The following is a 22085-nucleotide window of genomic DNA, read 5'->3' as shown; positions in this document are numbered from 1 at the left end:
ATCAGGCGCACCCCCAACGGCAGAGAAGGGGAGGCACGTGGTCTGATTTTAGCAACGCGAAGGGCCCCTCTCAAGCCCCCAAATGCCTCTCTTATCTGCTGCATGGATGCCTGAGATTCTTCACCAGGGCCAAGTCTTCTGACATGAGGCAAAATCAGTGTTCTCCTGGAGATACTCCCAAAAGCAGTGATGGGGACCTGAGCTGACTCCATGCGGAATGAGATGGTGTCAGAGCCTGCTCTAGCAGCCTGCTTTGATGGGAGGAAATGGGGAGAAAGGAAGAAGGTTGAGGGGCCAGGGAAAAGAAGACACAGCCATGGAACCTCAGGCACACAAACCATATAAAGACCCACATACCCAGGACTCAGCCTGCAACCGTGTGATGCTAGTAAGACCCACTTCCCACAGGTGGCACAGGGCCTGGCATATAGTAGGCACTGCCTTGTTGCAGGTTCCTTCACAACATGCTCCTTACATGCTCTTTCCGTAGGCTGTGACGTCACAGAACCAGTTTTTGAACACCTACTGTACACCTGACCCCTTTAGACATTAGAACCACCTTTCAAGGTAGGAACGGTTAGTCCCATTTTACATATGAAGAAACTGAGCCACTGAGAAGCCAAACAACTTGCCTAAGATCATCAACTAGAAAGTAGCAGAGTCAAGACTCAAACCCCCAGCTTAGTCCAGAGGCCTAAACTTAGCAGCCAAACTTGCTGTTAATAGGAAAGAATGTGGCATGTGCCGTTCTCCTCTGCCCTTCCTGTGGGCTCAGATTTCTCAACATTCAGTCTCCTGCCAGCAGGCCCCCTTGCCAGTGCGGACCCCCGGCAGCTCCACCAGTCCCGCGCCCTCTGTTCAGAGCCAGCTGGGAGAGTGGGGAGGTGGTGTGTGCACAGATGTGTGCATTGCTGGCACAGAGTCAAAGGATCACTGTGTCCCTTGCTCAGCGAGCCTGTGCGAGTGCATCTGTCAATTACCCTTCATTAGCATCAAATATTAAAAGCCAGGCTGGTTCCTGGCTGGGCCCATGATCCCCAGATGCCCACCTTGGCTGGAGGTGGGGTGGGTCAGGGCAGAGAGCCCTACTTATCAACCCAGCTTTATCTGGCTTGGGAGGAGCTGGTAAATCACAGCCAGGGATTTGGCTCAAGGCTTGTCAACACAGGGAGGCAGCAGGGCAGCCACATGCCAGGAGGCCCAGGGATATTTCATTAAGCCAGACCCTGCTGCTGGAAATAAAACCCCCAATTAAACACTTCCCCTCCCGGAAGCTGCTGTGGCGCCTGTAATCAAGCTAACAGCCGCCCTTCCACGTGGATGCTGGCACTCAGGGCTGTGGAGAGCCGCTCATGAATCCATTAGCTCCTGCACCCTGGCAACGAGGTGGCCAGCAAGGACTACTGGGCCCCCATTTTACAGATGCGGAAGCTGAGACTCAGAGAGGCCAGGCACAGGGCCTCCCCAAGGGAGTGAGGTGAGGGTCAACGGCCGGGCTGGAAATGAAGGCATCAGCTCAGGGCCAGGGTGAAGGGTAGCGTAGAGCATCAGGGCTTAGGAGAAGGAGCTCAGGTTCTGAACAACACAGACTCAAGTTCAAATCCTGGTTCTGCCTTCAACCAGCTGTGGGACGTTGGACATGTCCCTTCACATCCTCAGGCCTCAGTTTCCTTATCTGCAAAATGGGAAGCATATAATGACTTTGCAGAAGATAAAGCATGTGAAGTGCCGGGTACATAGTAGACCTTTGAAACCTCCTCCCCCACGCCGGTTTCTTGAAGGGACACTCCTTCACTGAGGCTGGAGATGGAGCTTGTGACACCACTTCAGCCACAACTCCTCTGGCGACAAGCTTGGGCCTCAGCCTCCCCTTGGCAACCCCAGGCTGTCGTAAAAGCCCCCAGGCTCAACATTACTCAGGGAAGGCACCTGCCAGAGTTTCCAAGAACTGTGAGTTACAGGTTCTTTTTAAAGCATTTTATGACTCTCATATAATTAGAACTAAGCTAACAAACAGGTAGGGATCAGGAGGAGGTGTAGCTAATGAGGCTGGAATGATTTGTAACAAGCAGATCAGCTGTTTGTGGGTAAACGAGGCTGCTGAAGGGCCCTCTGGCAGCCAACAGGCTCTCTGAAGCCACTTCAGCCTTCTCCTCCCAGTCTCATTTGTACCAGCCATTTCCTTTGAACATCTTCTGTCTTTGACTCATCTGCTCCTGCTCTGTCTGCACGATCCTGAGACCCAAGTTCTCAATTAGAGGGGTCAGAACTCAAGGGCTTGGCTGGCTTCTCCAGGACACTGCGTAGTTCCGAGGCCCGCGGCCTGGCCCCATGTCCAGGGTGCTGCCTGGGACCCTCACTCCTTGGAGGAGCTTCCTTTTCCCTTCTGCATCTGCCTGTTCTTTCAGGTCTGGCCCCAGTGTCACCTGTCCCTGGAAGCCTTCCTAATGCCGCCACACTCTTGGCAGAAGGGGTGGCTCTGGCCTCGCTCAGTACGACTGCCCGGGCTGCTGAGCCGACCTTCAGCTCCACGGAGGGGGGTTACCCCCCTGCTCCCCAACGCACACACACACCTCTAAGGTCTCAGTGGCACCCCTAGCTCCTAACACAACCCAGCTCAGGGGGCTGGTGATTGTTCTGACTTTTCTCTTTCTCAGGTCACCACTCCTCTGCTCCATTCTGAACTCTAGAAGCCTGAGCCGTGGGACAGACCCCTCGGCTTCCTGGGCCTCCGCTGGGCTGGGCCAGTGGGAGGCACTGGCAGAAGATGGAAGGGCAGAGGGAGAGAGAGGCTGGGGGTTCTCCCCTGCTCCCTCCCTGCCTTGATTTGAGGTTTGCCAGTGACTTTGTCCCCTCTGTGGCCACAGCCCTGCTGGGTGGCTTCTCCAGTGTAGCCAGCTGTCACGGGGACCCCCAAGCCCCATTCTTGTCCCTTACTTCTCAGGTTTAGGGGTGCTCGAGCTCTCCATTGTTATAGTCCCTGGTGCTTTATATGCCTTATTGATCCCTTTACCTTGCCCAGCCTCTGAAAATGACCCCTCCCCAACATTAAATTCGCTTCAAATTGCCAACTGAGCATGTTTTCTGCCAGGACCCTGCCGAAGATAACCCCCTTCCTTCTCCCTGACACCAGGGCACACTGTGACGTTTCTCCACAGGCTACTCCCTTGATCAGCCCAAGAAAGCTCCAGAACTGTCCCCTTCTTCAGAACTGCTCCCACACACCTGAGTGGGGGTCAGGGAAACCCCCGCTGCCAACCTTTGCCAAGGAAAGCTCCAGGACAGGCCAGAGACAGCAATTATGCAGCTTGAGCCTGTGGTAGGTGTCTCTGTGCATCCCTGACTCAGACAGTGGGGAGAGGGAGGCAGAGTCGGTGATTCCGAGTGTCAAAAAAGGGAGTAAATTAGCCTGGTGAGTGGCGGGGGGACGGAGTGGGGGAAAGGCTGGCAGGGGGCCTGTGCAGTGGCGGTTATCTTCATGGAGAAAGCAATAAAACCATGTTCGCTCATAAACGGGCACCACCAGGACCTATTTCCTGCTCAAATAAAATTAAAGGTGATGGATGGAGCTGCAAGCGGCAGGCAGAGCTGGGGGCAGCTTAGTGCTGAGTGATGGGCCCTGTCCTACGCCTGGCTCCCTGGGGTCTAGAGGCCCAGCAGACGCTGGCCAAGCTGCCAGTCTCAAATCTATGGGAGGCAGAGAAAGTGTGTGTATTGCAGGAAGTCAGGAAGGTATGTAGGGAGGTGGGAAAAATTAACAGCTACCATTCCTCAAGGCCCTGTGGTCCTCCCCACACCCATGTCACTTGGCTCTATACCATCTCCCAGATGAGTCAACCAAGGCACAGAGAGGCCTGGCAACTTGCTCCTGCTCACACGGCTAGTCAGCAGAACCACCAGACTGCAGAGTTCACAGGAGAGGGCAGACAGCTCATCCCTGTCTCTAGAGGTGTGCCCAGACAGCAGGGGGCATCCAGACCATTCACCTGTCTCCAGGCCAGAGCCACATGCAAGGGCACAACACACCCCCCCAAGGAAGCCTTTGGTGTAGCAATTAGCCACACTGACTCTAAACCAAGCTTCTGGGTCGCCCACTAATGGCTGTGTGAGCTTGCAAAAGTCACTGAGCACCTCTGCGCCTCAGTTTCCCCATCTGAAAATGGGAGGGTAATCAGAGTACTTGCCTCAGAGGGTTGTGAGGATGAAAAGAGTGTAGCGTGGAAAGTGCTTCCAACAGACAGTATTGGAGAAGGCAGGCCACTGATGGGCCCAGGCTCCTGCCTCCTTCTAGGCCCAGGCTCTCCCTGCTCCTTGGGGAGAGGTGAGTGTACTGTGAGGGTGGACAAGGAGACAGCACTTTTAGGAGACCTGCCTGGGCCTCATCTGACTTCAGTCCCACATGCCAAGGTGAAGCTTACATTGGGCCCCACCAGGCCACCTCCTCCAGGAAGACACCTGGCTTCCCCACAGCATAACCTCATGCCCGCACTTGCTTCTGGGCCAGTTGCTGCTTGGGCTCTGGCCCCTTCAAGGTGTGATGAGAAGAGCATGAATTGGATTCAAATCCTGGCTCTGCCATTGACCACGTCATTTGGAACAAGTGACTTAAACTTTTTGTGCCTCAGTTTCCTCATCTGTACAGCAGGCATAACCACAGGGTAGTTATAAAGTCCTGCTTTTAGGGCAGGACTTGGCACACAGTAGGTACTCATTAAATATTGGCTATGATGACAATGATGATGGTGATGATGATGACGATGATAGGGCAATATCTTTTCTCCCCTTATGGAGACTGGGAGCTCCTTGCCATGAGGGTGCTTGTCTCCTGTTACCCCCATGGTGCCTGGGTGAAGCTGGGCTCAGCAAGCGAGGCTGGGATAGACAGGGGGGCACATTAACTAATCCTCCAGTCAGGGATCCTCTTGCAGCCTCTGCAAATCTCTGTACCCCCAATGAAATGACCTTCCCACCTACCCAGTCACATCTTCCCCAGTACAAGGTCCCCCTTGCAGGCAGGAGTGAGCTGAGGAGGGCTGAGTCTGGTGGGGTTCGTCACCCCACCAATGCCCTGATCACTCCTCCCAGTGAACCTCTAAAGAGTGAGGAGGTAGCTAAATGTCACTGCCAGATATGGGCCACCTGCATACACATATCATACATACATGTATACACACAGCAGACACCCTCGGTAGCTTCCCTCCCCGCAAGAGTCTGTCCCCACCTAGCTCCTTTCCTGACTACTGGATTGGAAGGGGTTGCGTTTCTCTTCAGACACTTACTTTCCCTTCCCCACACACCTGCCAGCACTGGCCTCACGCCCAGACCCAGGTGGTACCTCAGGCCATCGTGAAACTTATCACTGCTGACTGCTCCCCGCACCCCAGGAAAGGCAGGTGGACCACTCACTAGGAGGCCTAAAGACATTCTGGGTGGGGAGGGCTGTGTCTCAGAGGAAAGGAAGCAGCGCCTTGACCCCAGCCTCCTCCATACAGGGGAAGGTGGGGGAGGGGGCTCATCACTGCTGGCCCAGGGCAGGTACCAGGTCGGGGAGGGGGCTCACCACTGCTGGCCCAGGGCAGGTACCAGGTCGGGGAGGGGCTCACCACTGCTGGCCCAGGGCAGGTACCAGGTCGGGGAGGGGGCTCACCACTGCTGGCCCAGGGCAGGTACCAGGTCGGGGAGGGGGCTCACCACTGCTGGCCCAGGGCAGGTACCAGGTCGGGGAGGGGGCTCACCACTGCTGGCCCAGGGCAGGTCGGGGAGGGGGCTCACCACTGCTGGCCCAGGGCAGGTACCAGGTTGGGGAGGGGGCTCACCACTGCTGGCCCAGGGCAGGTACCAGGTCGGGGAGGGGGCTCACCACTGCTGGCCCAGGGCAGGTACCAGGGGCAGCTGACATTCACGAGCGAGCCTGGCTCCCCGTCTGGCCAGCAGGCGTATTCATCGAAGGTCCGGTTGCAGAACAAGTCTAGGAGCAGAAAGAACAGTCTCTGAGTCCCTGCTTGTGACTGGCCATGGTCCTTTCCCAAGATCCCGCCCCTCCTCGGAGGCTGCATGCCACTAACCTCTGCTGAATGCTTACTGTATGCCAAGCACTTTCCCCATCCAGCAAGAGCCAAGCAGGGGCACTTGCCATTTCTCAGTGGCAGGCCCTTGAGCAAGTAACTTAATGTCTGTTTCCTGATCTGTAAAACAGGAGTATTTCCAGCCCCATGGGGCTTTGTGGGATCAAGACTGTATGCTACATAGATAATGGAACATAGTACGTGCTCAATGAACAATCCTTATAGGCCTATTCTTAAATTGCACTTCACAGATGAGAGGGAAATGTTCCCTCACCTTCCCTCTGATCTCACCTAAGATAACCTTCTTTAGGTCATGTGTTATAATTACAGTCAGGATTTCAACCTAGGCCCAGTGGGCTCCAATCCTGTGCTCTTTAAACCACCTCATGAACTCCGTGAAACATTCGTTCCTATAAATATGTTTGAGGAGCCCTCAGTCCACGCACAGGCTGGGAGGTGCTGAGGACAAAAATGGAAAGGCCGGGTGCCTGCTCTGAGAGGCTCTAGCTGGGGGGCTGGCCGGGGGTGCGGGGAAGGATACACAGATAAGACAGCTAAGACAGAAATAAGACAGCAACCCCAAAGCAGACTACAGCAAACCAGTAAGAGCCAAATGATGGCAGAAGTCCTGGGGAAGATTTTCTGGAGGAGGCAGTGCTTCTGCGGACTTTGAAGAACAGGAAGATTTTGGTCGGTAGAAAGGAAGGTATGCAGGTGAAGCAGCAGCTTGGACAACGAGATGAAGGCAGAGGGCAGGGGTGATACCCTATAGAGGCAAAGGTCTCCCAGCCATGGACGTTGAGTTCATCAAAGTCCTCCAGAAGTTGGTTGGGTGGGGAGCACTGAAAGTGGGGAGCCCACCTGGACTCACCTGTGGCAGGAGGTGGATCCTCAGTCAGGGAGCGCTGGCACTGGCGTCGGTATTCTCGCCATTTCTGCACCGTCTCCCAGAGGGACACAGTGGCACCCTGGGGGGAGGGCATACATGGGAGGCCTGTGGGTTCAGCCAGCCCCTCTCCTGCCCCCTCACCCCCTAACACACTTGGTTTCTCGATCTCCATGAAACCTCAAAGCCCCAAACTCTGCCAGGCATCAGCCACCTCTGAAAGAGAGTGAGAATAAGTCACTGCCACCCGGGGCTCCAGGTGGATGATTTGACATCTTCATTCCTCCCAGGGGACTGGTGCACAGCTTGATGTGTCACAAGTACCCAGCAAATGTCTGCTAAATTGATGCTTTTGGGGAGGTGGGTGGATGAAGGAGGAAAGGAGAGTGTGTGTCTCATTCGTGGTCTCTGATCTCACTTAGGAGAGAGACTTTCTGAGAGTCCAGGACTCTAAGCTCCTTCTGGCGCCTAGTCAGCCTGCCTGAGGGCTTCCTGCACTTTCAACCATTCTAGAAGAAGACACACAGGCCAGAGTGGGAGAGGAACTGAATCAAGGGTGCACAGCCCCCCAGGAAGCAGAGTTAAGGCTAGAATCTGGAGTCCTTCAGGTCAGCGACCATGGTGGAATGTTGCAAGGTGGGCTGGGGCTGGGTGGGGATGGCATTCAGGGTTACAGAGAGCCGGGATATCCGCCATTAGCATTCCTCCTCCAAAATGCACTCACTTACAGACGCACTCAACACAGCCCCCCACCCTGCCGCCCCATGCTCCCCTCTGACGCAACAACCAAATCTAATATTCAACCCAGCTTCTATCCACCCAAAGGAAGAGTCCTGAGGACATGAGGTGAAGGGGTCAGGGAGGTTCCAGAACACTGAAGTCAAGCGTGTAATGGGAGGGATCCCCCTCACCTGTGAGTAGGGAGAGCTGAGCCTCCACTTCCAGTGAGGTCACCGAAATGGCTTTTTAGCACACAGACCCAAACAGACCCATCCCACTGAGAATCCACCATTCCTTCTGAGTGTTTTTGTGCACTTCCTTCAGCTATGTCTTGGGGTTGTCGTTCTTTTTAGTTTTTTCCTGAACAGCCTTAAAAATTATAAATATTCGTCCTTTAGAGGCTGCAGATGCTGAAATGACCCAAGAGCCCCACGTATAAAATGTAGGACCTATACATAATTTAAAACAACATTTTGCTTTTTGAAATCACAAAAATGTCCGCGTGTGCTGAAATTAAAATAGCTTCTGTTTAGAAGCTTGCCCCCTTGCCTTGTAGCATGCGGGGCACATGCTGGATCCGGTCTCGGGTTCTAGCTGGCTTATCACACACCTCTCTGAGAGACTTGGGTTGCCTTGCTCACCCCCTGCTGCCTCAGAGGCCCCATGGAAGGGCCCAGCTCACCCTGAGCCCCAGCAGCATCCTTGGCATTAGTGTGCCAAGGCTGCAGGGGCTGCCCTGAAGGACAGAGCTCTTCTGAGGGCAAAGGTCAACTGTATTGGCTTGGGGAAAAAAAGAACAAGAAATCAAACATAACACTGCAAAGGTATTGTCCATGATGTTAGCCACAGCTGAGGAGGTGGCACAGTTTTCATCAGAGCAAGTCCTGGTGGATCAACCCCGCCACCCCGTTTCCCTTCTCCCTTCTTCCCTCTTCTCCTGGTGAAGGACTCTTCCATGCTGCCCCTAAATGCAGCAGCTGCTGGGGGTGGAGGGCAGAGAGACGGAGAAATCCCCCTTGGTTTCTGTTTCTAGAATGAAAGCAGACAACACACAAGGTCACTGCTGGGAACTGGGGCAGAAGGTGTGTCTGGGGCAGGCAGAGAGGCTATGGAAGCCAGTTCTCCCCAGAGGCAGGGGGAGGGGTTAACGACAGCCATGAAGGCCAATCTGGCCTCCTGCACCCCAGGGCAGCGCTGTCACCTACTCTGAGCAGAGCTGTGGACATAAAACTATATTCAGACTGGGGCTCCCTGAGGACGGGGCTGTGTCTCCTTCAGACTGGGGATCCCGAGTCAGGGCTGTTTCTCCCCTCAGACTGGGGCTCCCTAAGGATGGGGCTGTGTCTCCTTCAGACTGGGGCTCCCTGAGGACGGGGCTGTGTCTCCTTCAGACTGGGGCTCCCTGAGGACGGGGCTGTGTCTCCCCTCAGACTAGGGCTCCCTAAGGATGGGGCTGTGTCTCCTTCAGACTGGGGATCCCGAGTCAGGGCTGTGTCTCCCCTCAGACTGGAGCTCCCTAAGGATGGGGCTGTGTCTCCTTCAGACTGGGGCTCCCTGAGGACGGGGCTGTGGCTCCCCGTTAGGTAAGGGATTCCTGACAGTAAGAGTATTTGCCCCTCCCTGCACCAGATCAGGGTCTCTAAATACCTTCGAGCCTTCATCCCACCCCTGCAGCACACACACAGTGCAAACTACCCAGACTTCTGGCCTCTCCCATGCCTCGTATTTACAGAAACCATAACTGTGCCAGGTTCTGGGTGGTCGTGGGTGGAGGGGAATGCAGGGAGTATAAAGGTGACTGCAGGAGCCCTGCCTGAGAGAGTCCTCAGGCTACTTGGGGGTCAATGCTTTACAGGACAAGTGACATAACAGGGAAGGCCGTGGGTGAAAGTGTCCAGGGAGTGGTTGGGGCAGGGTTCAGTGCAGACTCAAGAGGCCTGAGGGACTGGGGACTGTGAGGTGGGGCTGGGGTGAAGGGGGTTGGAGGCACACTGGGCTAGCAAGGAGGGTGGGGGGCACTTCAGCAGGAGGGCACAGCAGGGAAAAGGCACAGAGGTGGGGACATCAGTGCTCCGGAGAGCAGAGGAGAGCTGTGGACTGTTATCAGGAGGATTTTGGGGGGCAGGGAGAGAGTGGTGGCAGGCCCTGGGACAGATGGGAGGTTCTGGTCTGGGGAAAGGCTGAGTAAATGAGGCTGGGGCCACCCAGTGCCATAGGGCCTGGGTGCCCAGGTAACATAGTGGAGGCTGAACAACCCTGGCCTTGGGCTCAGATCTGGGCCTGGACCTGGCTCACCCAGACATCAGGTTTGCAACCAAGTGCAAGAGTTGTATGTTTTAGGCTCAGCTTACACTTGCGCAAATGGGAACAGCAGCCCCTCCCCCATGGGATGGCTGTGAGGACTGAGTTAATGCTTAGGATGGTGGGCACATGGAGAAGGCTCAGTTAATGGCAGCAATCCCCATGATTTCTGCTGTTTAGAAGACAGGGCAGAGTGGGAGGGAGTGACCAGGCTTTCTGGGGACTGGGGCCCCACCCCTTCCTCACTTCTAGGATCAACATATTCCCAGAAAGAGGAAACGAATATATTTTCGTGTCCAATGACCAATCATTCTGCTTAATTTGTGAGATCTTCCAGCAGTAACCACAGCCAATGGCAAAGAGAAGCAGGGAGGAGGCTTGGGACCCCATGCCCTGTGAGGAGGGGCAAGGCCCTGCCCACCAGTGTCCCCCACTCCTCCATTTCATCCTCTCACAACATAAGTCCCTGCTGCAAGCCTGACAAGGTGGGGCTGTGGGTTCTGGGGAGCAGGGAGGATGCAATCCCGATGTCCCTGTCCCTCGCAAGGCAGCACAGCTGACCAGGAGAGCAGGGCAGGGTTCGGGGGGGGTGCAGTCTAAGGGGCCACAGTAAAGGCAGGATGGCAGTTTCTAGAATCAAGACTTGACGGGCTTCATGGGATCTCTCTGAGGTGGATGAAGGCACGTGGGGACGACGCCTGGGTTGGAGGTTACAAGAAGGAAGGGGCATCCCTCAGATTCAGGAATTTTGGGAGGAAGCAGGAGACAGGAAAGAGGACACCAGGAGGGAGTGGTGTGGTCTACAGGAAGGAGCACTGGACAGCGATTTACAAGTTCTTGGTCTAAATCCCAGCTCTGTTAATGCAGGACTGTGGGACGCACTTTATCTTTTAGGACCTCAGTTTCCTCATCAGTTGCCAGTTCTGCCGTCCATAAAATGGGCATATCATTCTTCTCACACTGCACAGATCCAACAAGACAAAGCAGGTGAAAATCTTTGTGACTTCTCAAGCCCTGTACAAGCAGGCAGCTTTGGAAGGAAGGACAGCAGAGAAGGAAGCAGGTGGAGTGGAAGCCCCCGGGGTGGCGGGCTTTCCAACACCCCAGGAAGGGGCTCCCTCTCCAAACACTGGCTGCCAACCTGAAAGGCACCTCCTATTTCGCAGTGCGAATAAGTGTATCAGATTCTTTCCTTCTCTGGGGACCATTTTGGTGACGGGAAGGGGGTGGCACAGAGGTGGGAGACATGCAGGAGGGCCTCTCAGAAGGAGGAAGGAGGGATTCCAGCTCAAATTTCTGGAGGCCCCCAACTAAGTCCAGCCCTTCAGGTTCCCTGGCATCTCCTCCCAGGACCCCAACCTCCTTCCTCTGTGTCACCTCCCAGAAGTCAAATCACCACTTCCATCAACAGACCCCTGTCTCTTTGACAGCCCCTTGTTTTTCTTTCTTTCTTTCTTTCTTTCTTTCTTTCTTTCTTTCTTTCTTTCTTTCTTTCTTTCTTTCTTTCTTTCTCTTTCTTCTTTCTTTCTTTCTTTCTTCTTTCTTTCTTTCTTTTTCTTTCTTCTTTCTTTCTTTCTTCTTTCTTACTTTCTTTTTTCTTTCTTTCTTCCTTCCTTCCTTCCTTTCTTTCTTTCTTTTTCAAAAGTTCAGAGCTTACAATCTATATTTTTTCCCTAAGGGCTTTAGATATCTGAACGAAAGGACAGGAAAAGGAATACTACACACATGTTCTTACAGTCACAAAAACCCCCACGTGGACACACTGTCACACGCATCATCACACACGCCCCCAAACACATTCCCAATACTGAGACACTGACACAGACTCTCTCCCACCACACACAATCACTCACATACTGCCAGGTACACAGTCATGCTGAGACACTGTCCCCAACACACACACACACACACACACACACACAGGAACACACACACACACAGACACACAGACACTCTCACATGCACACTATCTCTCCTGCACAGACACACACTAGTCGACACCCATTCACACACCAAGATGCCACAGACACACACACACACAGAGAGAGACCCTCCCACAGACACAGTATCACATGCAGGGTCACAAACACATAGACACTGTCAGATGCACAGTTGCATGCTGAGATGTTGCACACACAGGGACTCATTCCCACACAGACTGTTACACACAGGGTCACTCACATATACCTGGGAACTGGGGGCTCATATAGCCCACTCCCTTCTCCCCCTGGTCTGTCTCAGTCTACCTGTCTGTATCTCTGTCCCCACCTCCAACCACCACCACCACACACACACACATAGGAATTTTCCTAGGGGCAGGCTGCAGCTGAGGAAGCCTGTTTTGCCTTGGCGCAAGGCATTCGAGGGCAGGATGTGGTTTCTTGGTTGCTCTTTCCCCAGCCCCCAGCCTGGGTCCTGTCCAGGAGGAAACCCAGCTTAGAACAATGTCCACACTGATCAAGACTCAGCCCTGGACTCCATCTGCCATTCACTAGAGTACAGAGGCCCAGGGTCTCCAACAGCCCCTCTCTCGTACTATCCTGCAGCCCTGGAAAACCCTTCCGGATCCCCAAGGACAAATGGGTCAGTTCCCCCATTTGACTAAAGTGACTAAAGCTGCCATTTCAGGGGCCAGTGTCTCAATCCCCTCCATAACCCTATGTGATAGATCTTATGATCCTTATTTACAGATAAGGACACGTATTGGGGATAATCAAGTGTCCAACTCAAGATCACCAGCTAATAGCAGACTCTATATTTGAATCCAGTTGTGTCTGATTTTAACTTTGAGTGTCAAAGTCTTGCCTGTCTCCTCAGTAGGCCCGCTCCCTCACCAGGGTATTGGAGAGGTAAGGACCAGGGTAGGGGAGTGAGCCTTCCCAGCAACAATGAAAGAGCGGCCTAGGGCACCTTTTTCAGAAGTCAACTCAGCCATCCCCCTACCTGCAGGGATGCTGTTTCCAGCCTCACCAGACCTGACAGTGAGCAGCTCACTCTCAGAGGTCTCCCTTCAGTCCCGTCTGAGTAGGAGGTGTTAGGTCAAGAGCCCAGCCCTTCACCCCTTTCTCTTCCCTGCTCCTGAACTGCTGGGCTGCTTTATACAGGGGACCCTCTTTTTCTGAGCTTTCATCCCGCCGTCAGCAACATGAGGGGAGTAACTCTAACCCTTTTGACTTCATAGACAGAAAATGAAATGCCAAATACACGATTTTTTAGTCTTACAGGCATGCATGATGTTGTGTCACAATTGTTGCAGTCGATCCTTAACACCTCCTGTGACTTAGATCTCCGTGGCAGCTCAGTTTCCCATGACAAGAGCACCCCCTCAAAGCTCCCCTCCCTGCTAGGACCTGTCCCCTCCTATCCTTCTCTACCACCCCAATCCTGTTATGCCCCCAGGATGCCCAGCTTTTGCCTTAGGCCTGGGGCTAAGGAGTAAAATCGTATCAGAGGAAAGTGCGGGTTCAGGAGCCTGACCCTTCTGGGAATAAGGCCTCTGGGAAGACAGCTCACAGAAACTTTCCTCTTCCCTTTGCTTTCTTCCCTTCATTCAAACCAGATCTGTAAACTTGGTCTGGAGGAGGATGGGACCAGAAAGCAGAGCCTCCATCCCTACCCCAACCCAGTCCGTAAGAGGAGGGAACAATGGGCAAGAACCACGTCTTGGGTCTGCAGCCCTGGCCCCTGAAACATCCCAACCACACCGGGAAAACCAAGGCCTGGCTGGGGGCGCTGTGGGGAAGGTGCTTTGGAAGGGGGAGGGTGTCTCCTGGGGCTTAGGGCAGCAGCTGGGCTGGGGAACAGGGGCAGGGAGAGGATGCGTCTGGAAAATAATCTAGGGGCTGAAAAATGTGCTGGCACCTTAGCTGAGAGGCACGTCTGTCCACATCTGGGGTTTCAGCCGGGATGGAGTCTGCGCTCACCAAGGCAATGGTTCTGGGACAAACTTCAAGTTTCGTTCAGGTCCACTCCCCACAGATCTCAGTTCTTTAGGTCTGGGGGTAGCAGTGGGAGGTGATGGGAAGAACCTGTTTCCTGACCCAGAACAGGCCACCCAAGTCTATGTCCCCTCTCTGCTCAAGCAAGTCCCAGCATCTTTGGACAGCTCCCCTCTTCAAAAGCAGCTGACCACCGTCCCCAGCCCAGGAGCCCAGGGCAGGAAAAGCAGCAAGGGCAGGAGAGAGGGGCTGCGGGGGTCCACCTGTGGCCTGCTCTCTGGTGGCACCAAGGAGCCCAGGTGTTCTTGCATGCCCCAGTATGCGTTCTCTTGGTGCCTGTTGTCAGTGCAGGATGAGAATGGGAGGTCCGCAGAGTGGGTGAGTGGGGGCGCCTGGCTGCTTCCAGAGGGGGCACTGAGCCTTCTGCCTGTCTGCTACAGAGGCTGGTAGGGGATGGGCGGTAGGTTACATCTGGGAGGTCACTGGGAAGGACAAGCTGCCACCGCAGGGCCCCAGGAGCCATGAATCAAAGGCTGTGCTGGGGGCTGATGAGAAAGGGAGAGGAGCCGGGTCTCCGCACGCCAGCCCTCTCAGCTCCTCCCAGGGCCTTCTCAGGGTCTTTGAGCAGGTGGATTGTCTGGGGAGGCACTGCGGGAGAGGGGTCTGGGTCAGACTGTGGGGCAGAGAGAGTCCGGGAGGATGCCGGGCTGTGCCAGGGCCGCTGACACGGTTTAGAAGGAGTTGGGAAAGTGGTGGGGAGAAAGGAGAAGCGGGGCAGAAGTCAGCGCAGGGCGGCCGCGGGGCAGCGGGTGCCCGGGCAGAGGGACCCGGGCGGCGAGGAAGAGGGCGCCTCGCTGGGGTTGGAGGGAATCCTCTGTAGTCCATGCCCTCACCTGGGTCTTCCAGCCCAGGGGCGCCAACTCTCCAGTCCCTACTCCCCCCGAGGCTTTCGGATGCCCCCACCAGCGGTCTCGGAGTTTCGTTCAAGTCCCGGGGCCCCCCAACAGGACACTGCGCCTGAAGCCCGCAGCGCCACCCCCCTCCCCCGGTGTCGTCGGGGTCCCTGGGTCTCACCTGGGGGCGGGGGCCGGCCCTGCCCACCATCCCGAGCAGCAGGAGCGCGAGGAGCAGCGGGCCGGGGGCGCCGGCCATGGCGGGGAGTTCAGGACTGGGCCATCGCTGCCACCTGCGGAACCGCGTGCGGCGACTGATCCCGGGCGGGTGGCGGGCGGCGGGGGAGGAGCCGGCGAGGGGCCGCCCTGCCCGCGGGAGGGGCCTGGCAGGGTCCCGGTTCTTCCGCCCGGGCGGCCAGAGATCCCTGGGCCCGCCCCGCCGCACCCCTCTGCGGGTCCCGGGCCGGGAGATAGTGGGCACTGTGCTCCGAGCGAGCGCGGCTGGGGATCAGGAGGCGCAGGAGGCGGCCACCAGCTCTGAGCGCCGACAGTGCGTCTGGCCGGCTTTCAGCGACAAGCCAGGCCCTCCTTCCACCCTGGCACCCCGGATCTCCTCCCGGGTCTCCCAGCTGAGGAAAGCCGCAGCAACCCCCGCCTATTCAGGCTCCCTCAAGGGAAACTGAGGCCTGAGGAGTGGACGGGACTTGTCCAAGGTCACACGGCTTGGCAGGCCACTCGTGGAAAGTATCCCCAGAGCCAGGGGCGACTAATAAGAACTTTTTTTCCCCCAGGATTACCCCTTCCCAGGTCCTCTTCTCATTCCCAAACTCTGTCCTGAAGGCAGGCCCGGGATACTCAAGGTTGGGGGTGGGGAGACTGCGACAAATGGATCCACAGAACCCTGACAGTCGGAAGGGTCTAGAGGTTCCCCTCTACCTGGAAACTTCAGCATTGCAGGGCAGGGAGGGATGAGGCTGGGGTCTGCCTTTCTGGAAGCTTCCCTGCCACCTCTTGCAGCTCCAGCCTCCTGCTCTTGTAACCTGTGTATGTGTGATAACGTGTGTCCATGGTTGTTCCTGCCTTCTTTATCTCTCTCCCTGCTTCGCTTCTTGGGGACTCTGAATTTTTCCTGTCTCTGTTTCCACTCCCACCCCTAAACACTATAGGGCCCTCAGGTTCCCTTCTTACACCTAACAAGTGGAAAGAGAACACTAAGAGGGCGCTGACTGTATCTTCCCTAATGCTCTTGAGAAGTGGGGATGGGAAAAGAGGATGCCCCACCGAAGAACCTTGATGCCACTCTTAGGAAAGGTGAGTTGTGGCAGAGCCCAGCCTCGGACCTGCCGTGGGGCATGTCGACTAAAGGGACAGGAAGTGAGAGTAGCTACTCCTGAGGAGAGAAGTGAACTTCTCAAAGTCCTGAGGAAGGCTGGACCTGTCTGAGCCCAGGGAAGGAGTCAGCCAGTGGGAGGGGTCCCTGGCTTCCATTCAGCAGGAGAGACCCTCCTCTCTAGCAAGCTCTGGTTCCACCACCTGAGACTCATTTATTCCCTCCCCTCCCAAGAGGTGGGTCTAGCAGGGACCTTCTAGGTATCACTTAGGATTAGGTTGTTCACCTGGGAGTGACAGAAAATCCCACCCCAAATAACAATGGCATAATCAAGGGCTCTCTCACGTAAAGCAAGGCCAGAGGTTCAGCCCAAGGTTGGAGTGGCTGCTCCCTGATCATCAGGGTGCCTGGGTCTTCTAGCTTCCACCATCCTCTGGTCCAAGATTTCCACCCAATGATCCAAGGTGGCTGCTCCAGCCATGATATCCAAATTCCAACCAGCAGGAAGGAGGAATGGGAAGGAGATGGGTGCACCTCCACCCCTAAAGACACATCTTGAAAGTGGCAGCCATCAATTCCACACCCCTTGCTCAGAACTTAGTCACATAGGCACTCCTAGCTGCAAAGGAGGGTGGGAAAAGCACCCTTTATTCCAGGCAACCCCAGGCAAGGTTAAATACTGGGCTTTTATACTCTAGAAGAAGGCGAATTTTAAAAGAGATACTGGAAGTGAGTTTTAGGCACTGCTATATCAGGTTTGGGATGGAGAGAGGAGAAAGGAAGAGATAGAGAAGCCATTCAGACAGAACTGGGGTCTTTATCATGAATTTGTCAACCTCCAGATTACATTGATTCAGCAAGTATGTATTGAAAACCTGCCATGCGCCAGACACCATTCTAGGTCCTGGGGATACAACTGGTGATGCCGTCCCTATCTTCAGAGAGATTATATTCTAATACAAGAGGCAAACATTAAATAATTATTGGACTCATTTATAATTGTGTAAGCACTATTATGGTAAGCAAATGCCCCCAGCACTTATAAGGCCATGTTTTCTCTGCCAGGGGGCTTTCTCTGACTTGGAGAACATTTTTGCATTCAGCCAGTGCAGGGTAGGTACCCCTAAGAGCAGCTGTCAACCATGGATGGACAGGAGTGGATGGATAAATACCCCATCCACAGGTGTGTACCAAAGTCTCCCAGAGGTCCCCTGTGCGATGGAGCCCAGCTTCCCACAGCAGTTACCTGCTCAGTAATGCACCCTGTGTTGGCTTCATTTCCTCACTTGTCCCACTTTCCCACAGTAGGGTGCCAGTGCTTCTGGGGTCACACCTCACATAAACAATTTGGCTGGGCGTGGTGGCTCACCGTCTGTAATCTCAGCACTTTGGGAGGCCAAGGTGGGCAGATCACCTGAAGTTGGGAGTTTGAGACCAGGCTGACCAACATGGAGAAACCCATCTCTACTAAAAATACAAAATTAGCCAGGCGTGGTGGTCTATGCCTGTAATCCCAGCTACTTGGGAGGCTGAGGCAGGAGAATCGCTTGAACCTGGGAGGTGGAGGTTGCGGTGAGCCAAGATCACACCATTGCACTCCAGCCTGGGCAACAAGAGTGAAACTCCGTCTCAAAAAATAAAATAAATGAAAAATAAATAAATGATTTGCCCTTAAATCCTTATCTCAGGATCTGCTTCTGAGAGAGCCCAGCTGAAGACAGTGGGCATATGAGGGTATTTAGGAAGCTTAGGGCCTGTCCCTCCTCTTAACATCTGGGGGTCCAAAAACCTCTGAGTTTGCTCTGATGCTAGGACAGAGTATGGACTCGGGAATACAGTTTCCTTCTTTCCCCTTGCTGTTACCAGGGCCTGTCACTCAGGCTCCTTAGAGCAGAGGAAAGGATGAGCTCCCTAAGAGCAGAGATTTGAATGGATGGCATACTGTTTGCTAAACTGTTAACACCTGTAATCCCAGCTACTCGGGAGGCTGAGACAGAAGAATCGCTTGAACCCAGGAGACGGAGGTTGCACGGAGCAGAGATCATGCCACTGCTCTCCAGCCTGGGTGACAGAGCAAGACTCCATCTCAAACAAACAAACAACAACCCTTGAAAACAAAGACAATAGCTACTACTTATTGAGCCAGGAGCTGCTGAATGCTTGGTGTACCCTGATCTCATCCAGTATTATGCACAAGTGTTATTGTGCCCATTTTATGGATGAGGAGACCGAGGCTCAGGGATGAAAAGTGAGTTGCCCGTAAGAGCAAACAGGGCATTCATCCCAGGTCCACCTGCCCCGAGAGCTGGTGCCGAAGCTCCCAATAGGCAGCTGAATGTGCGGCAGCACAGAGGATGCAGGCTGCAGCTCAGCCAGCCTGTCCAGGAGCACCTCCCTCTACAGCCCGGAGCTCTGGGTCCTGCTCCTTACCCTTAGGCCCAAGGCTTCTCCAGTGACCCTAGCGTGGGGTGCCCTCAGCTTCCACTAAGAAAATGTGGTATTGAGATTGTCTTCAGAAATAGGAATGGGAGCAACTGATGTGTGCTCCTGAGGAAAAGGTGCTGCAAGGCCCATTCGCCAAGGAGGCAGACCTGAGAGCAGGCCACCCGACCCTCTTTTGTCTTCAACAGGAAAACCTTGTCCCTAGCAGGAAGACCAGGTCAGTGGGCAGGACAGATCTTTTTTTTTTTTTTTTTTTTTTGAGACAGAGTCTCGTATTGTCACCAGGGCTGGAGTGCAGTGGCGACACTGCAACCTCGCCTCCCGGGTTCAAGTGATTCTCCTGCCTCAGCCTCCCCAGTAGCTGGGATTACAGGCACCCGCCACCACGCCTGGCTAATTTTTGTATCTTTAGTAGAGATGGGATTTCGCCATGTTGGCCTGGCTGGTCTCGAACTCCTGACCTCATGATCCTCCCGCCTCGGCCTCCCAAAGTGCTGGGATTACAGGCGTGAGCCACCGCACCCGGCCCAGGACAGATCTTTCACTTGAGAGAGGCAGGAGGGAAAGAAGAGGCAGGAAAAGAGAGAGAGGGAGGTTGTAGAGTGGAGAGGAGGAGAGGGAAGGAAAGGGAATTGCTAGAAAAGACAGATGTCTCTTCTTTTTTTTTTTTTTTTGAGACAGAGTCTCGCTCTGTCACCCAGTCTGGAGTGCAGTGGCACAATTTCAGCTCCTTGCAACCTCCGCCTCCCGGGTTCAAGCGATTCTCATGCCTCGGCTTCCCAAGCAGCTAGGATTACAAGCTTATGCCACCACGCCCAGCTAATGTTTGTATTTTTAGTAGAGACAGGGTTTCACCATGTTGGCCGGGCTGATCTCAAACTCCTCAAGTGATCCACCCACCTCAGCCCCCCAAAGTACTGGGATTACAGGCATGAGCCACTGAGCCCGGCCAGGACAGGTATCTCTTGCACACATAGTTCAGGTTTCTTTCCAAGCTCCATGTCCCTAAGAAACTCATTTACTTCCCAAAGTCCAAGACCACATTCATCTTCTGAGTGACGAGATAAGGAAAGAGCCAGCACTTTTTTCAGCCTGATATAAACACCCATGCATACACATACCTAAACAGATTTTTAGAGTCTAACAGTCAAAGCCATCTCAGTCACTTACTCTGTATCCTTAATAGCACTAAGCCTCGGTATAAAATGGGTCCAATAATAAGAACCAATATTTACTGAGCATTTGCCTTGAGCCAGGCATTGTTTTAGGAGCTGCATATGTGTTATTTCATCTAATGCTCACCATCGCCCGCAGGCTGACCCTTGCCAGACAGTCTGAAGGTCTGCTGCTGAGAGAAGGCAGAGACCTCAGCAGTGGGCCAGGAATCCACCTTCTGCCAGGAGAACCTGGCTGCCAGCAAGTCCTGGGGGCAAAGGGAGGTATCACGAGAGGATGCCTCTTTAGGTAAGGGCTCTACTCCTTCACCTCCTGCTTCTCTTCTCAGACCCTGCCCTGGGAGCAATCCTGAGTTGTAGAGTGGGATTTTTTTTTTTAGATGGAGTCTTGCTCTTGTCACCCAGGCTAAAGTACAATGGCACGATCTTGGCTCACTGCAACTTCCGCCTCCCAAGTTCAAGTGATTCTCCTGCCTCAGCCTCCCGAGTAGCTGGGATTACAGGTCCCCACCACCACGCCCAGCTAATTTTTGTATTTTTAGTAGAGATGGGGTTTCGTCATGTTGGCTGGGCTGGTCTTGAACTCCTGACCTCATGATCCGCCCGCCTTGGCCTCCCAAAGTGCTGGAATTACAGGTGTGAGCCACCACGCCCGGCCCATTTTTTACCCCAATTTTACCAATGAGGATGCTGATCCCCAGTGCACTTAGGTAACTAGCCTGGGGTGGCTTGAGACAGCCCAGGAGAGCCTGGATGCAAACCCCCACAGACCCACACACTAACTCCACATCCCACATTTATCACCTTGCAGGATAGTTTGACTATCAGAAGCAGCACTTGCCCAGAAGCTGGCACAAATAAGTCCTAGTAAATGGCAATGTTAACACCACTGTTATTCCCCACAGGCCTCTATCTTCCCTGCTGCGGGTGCACCAGCTGTGCCAGGTCTCATCCAGGCAGCAAGTACAGCTGCAAATGCCCAGGGGCTCTGGTGCAGAACATCACTTCCTGGCTCAGGTGGCTATAGTCAGATCCCCCCAAGTCTAGATGGGGAGGAGGTCTGCCAGGGCAAAGGGTCCCTTCCTCTGTGGTGCACCATCGCTGCCCCCCATTTACCAAGCCAGCCAAGGTTACCAGGTGCTGGGTCCTGTCCAGCTCCCAACAGTCAGCTGTGGAGAATTTACAACCTCTTAAGCTACAGTGATTACTGCTCTCGTGGGCAGATGCAGCACGCTGTTTTCCTGAAGTGTTATAGCATCATTTTTATAACTGGTTTTTCTGTTGAGAAAGCAGTGGGATCACACCCACTTTACTGGGAGGGAAACTGAGTCTCACAAGAGTCAAGGGTTTTGCTCAAGGTCATTTAGGAAGGTGCTGGAAGGGTTTGTACAACTCTGGACCAAAGAAGAGAAAAAAAATGAGATGAGAACGGCAAAGTTCCTCTCTCTTCTCCACATGTGGACTCTAGCCAGAAATGACTGGGCTTCCTTGCTCTCTCCTGGGAGGGATTAGTGTCAGAAGTGGGGAGAAGGTGAGAGAAAACCCAGGGCAGGGGAGGGAGTCGTGGGTGGAGAGGCTTAGCAAGAGTCATAGAACCAGAAAGTACCTATCAGCGAAGATGGTAGCTATTGTGCTAAAAGCCACCTGTTCTCTTTTTTTCAGACAAGGAGATTGCACAGCACAGCTGGCTGGATGCTCCTCAAATTCGAGCATATAGTGTATTTTAGTTTCCTGGGGCAGCCATAACAAAGTTCCACAAACCGGGTAGCTTACAGAAATTTGTTGTCTCATCGTTCTGGAGGCCGGAAGTCTGGAATCAAAGTGTTGGCAAAGTTGGTTCCATCTGAGAACCATGAGGGAGACTCTGCCTGCCTCTCTCCCAGCTTCTGGTAGCCTCAGACATCCCTGGACTTGTGGGTGGCCTTCTGCCTGTCTTCACATGGTCTTCCCTCTGCACCCACATTTCTCTTTTGTATAAAAATGTCAGCCAGATCAGGGCCCACCTAATGATCTCATTTTAACTCGATTATTCTGTAAAGACCGTATTTCCAAATAAGATCACATTCTTATCTTTTGCTGGTGAGTGACAACTCAACCTATAAGACATCAAGACCACATTCCCAGGTTCCCTTGATGTTTAGGGTCGCCAAGGTAATGTGGAGAAAAGTGACACAGGCCACCTCCAGGCTGGGCCCATAAGACCTTTCACACCCTCTCTTCCTCCATCTACCATGTTGGACACACATGGTCAGTGGAGAATGCCAAAGCCCCAAGGGATCATGGAACCTCAAGACAGAAGGGGCCTGGGTCCATGAATGACTGTGTGGAGCAGAGC

At 54.1% G+C, this 22085-nt stretch overlaps 1 protein-coding gene across 1 annotated transcript in view; it reads right to left on the bottom strand.

Moving 5' to 3' along the window:
- Positions 1-15116, bottom strand: part of GLP1R (glucagon like peptide 1 receptor) — a 40336-nt gene extending 25220 nt beyond the window's left edge. The window contains exons 1-3 of the mRNA XM_030796219.1: positions 14985-15116; positions 6937-7033; positions 5861-5968 (exon numbers count right to left, since the gene is read on the bottom strand). Of these exons, the coding sequence (XP_030652079.1) occupies positions 5861-5968; positions 6937-7033; positions 14985-15062 (283 nt within the window). The 5' untranslated portion in view covers positions 15063-15116. The remainder of the gene's footprint in view (positions 1-5860; positions 5969-6936; positions 7034-14984) is intronic.
- Between the last annotated feature and the right edge of the window lie 6969 nt (positions 15117-22085).

Source organism: Nomascus leucogenys, chromosome 17, assembly GCF_006542625.1.
Source record: "Nomascus leucogenys isolate Asia chromosome 17, Asia_NLE_v1, whole genome shotgun sequence".
In the NCBI taxonomy this organism is placed as follows: Eukaryota; Metazoa; Chordata; class Mammalia; order Primates; family Hylobatidae; genus Nomascus; species Nomascus leucogenys.
This window is presented reverse-complemented; position numbering and strand designations above follow the sequence as displayed.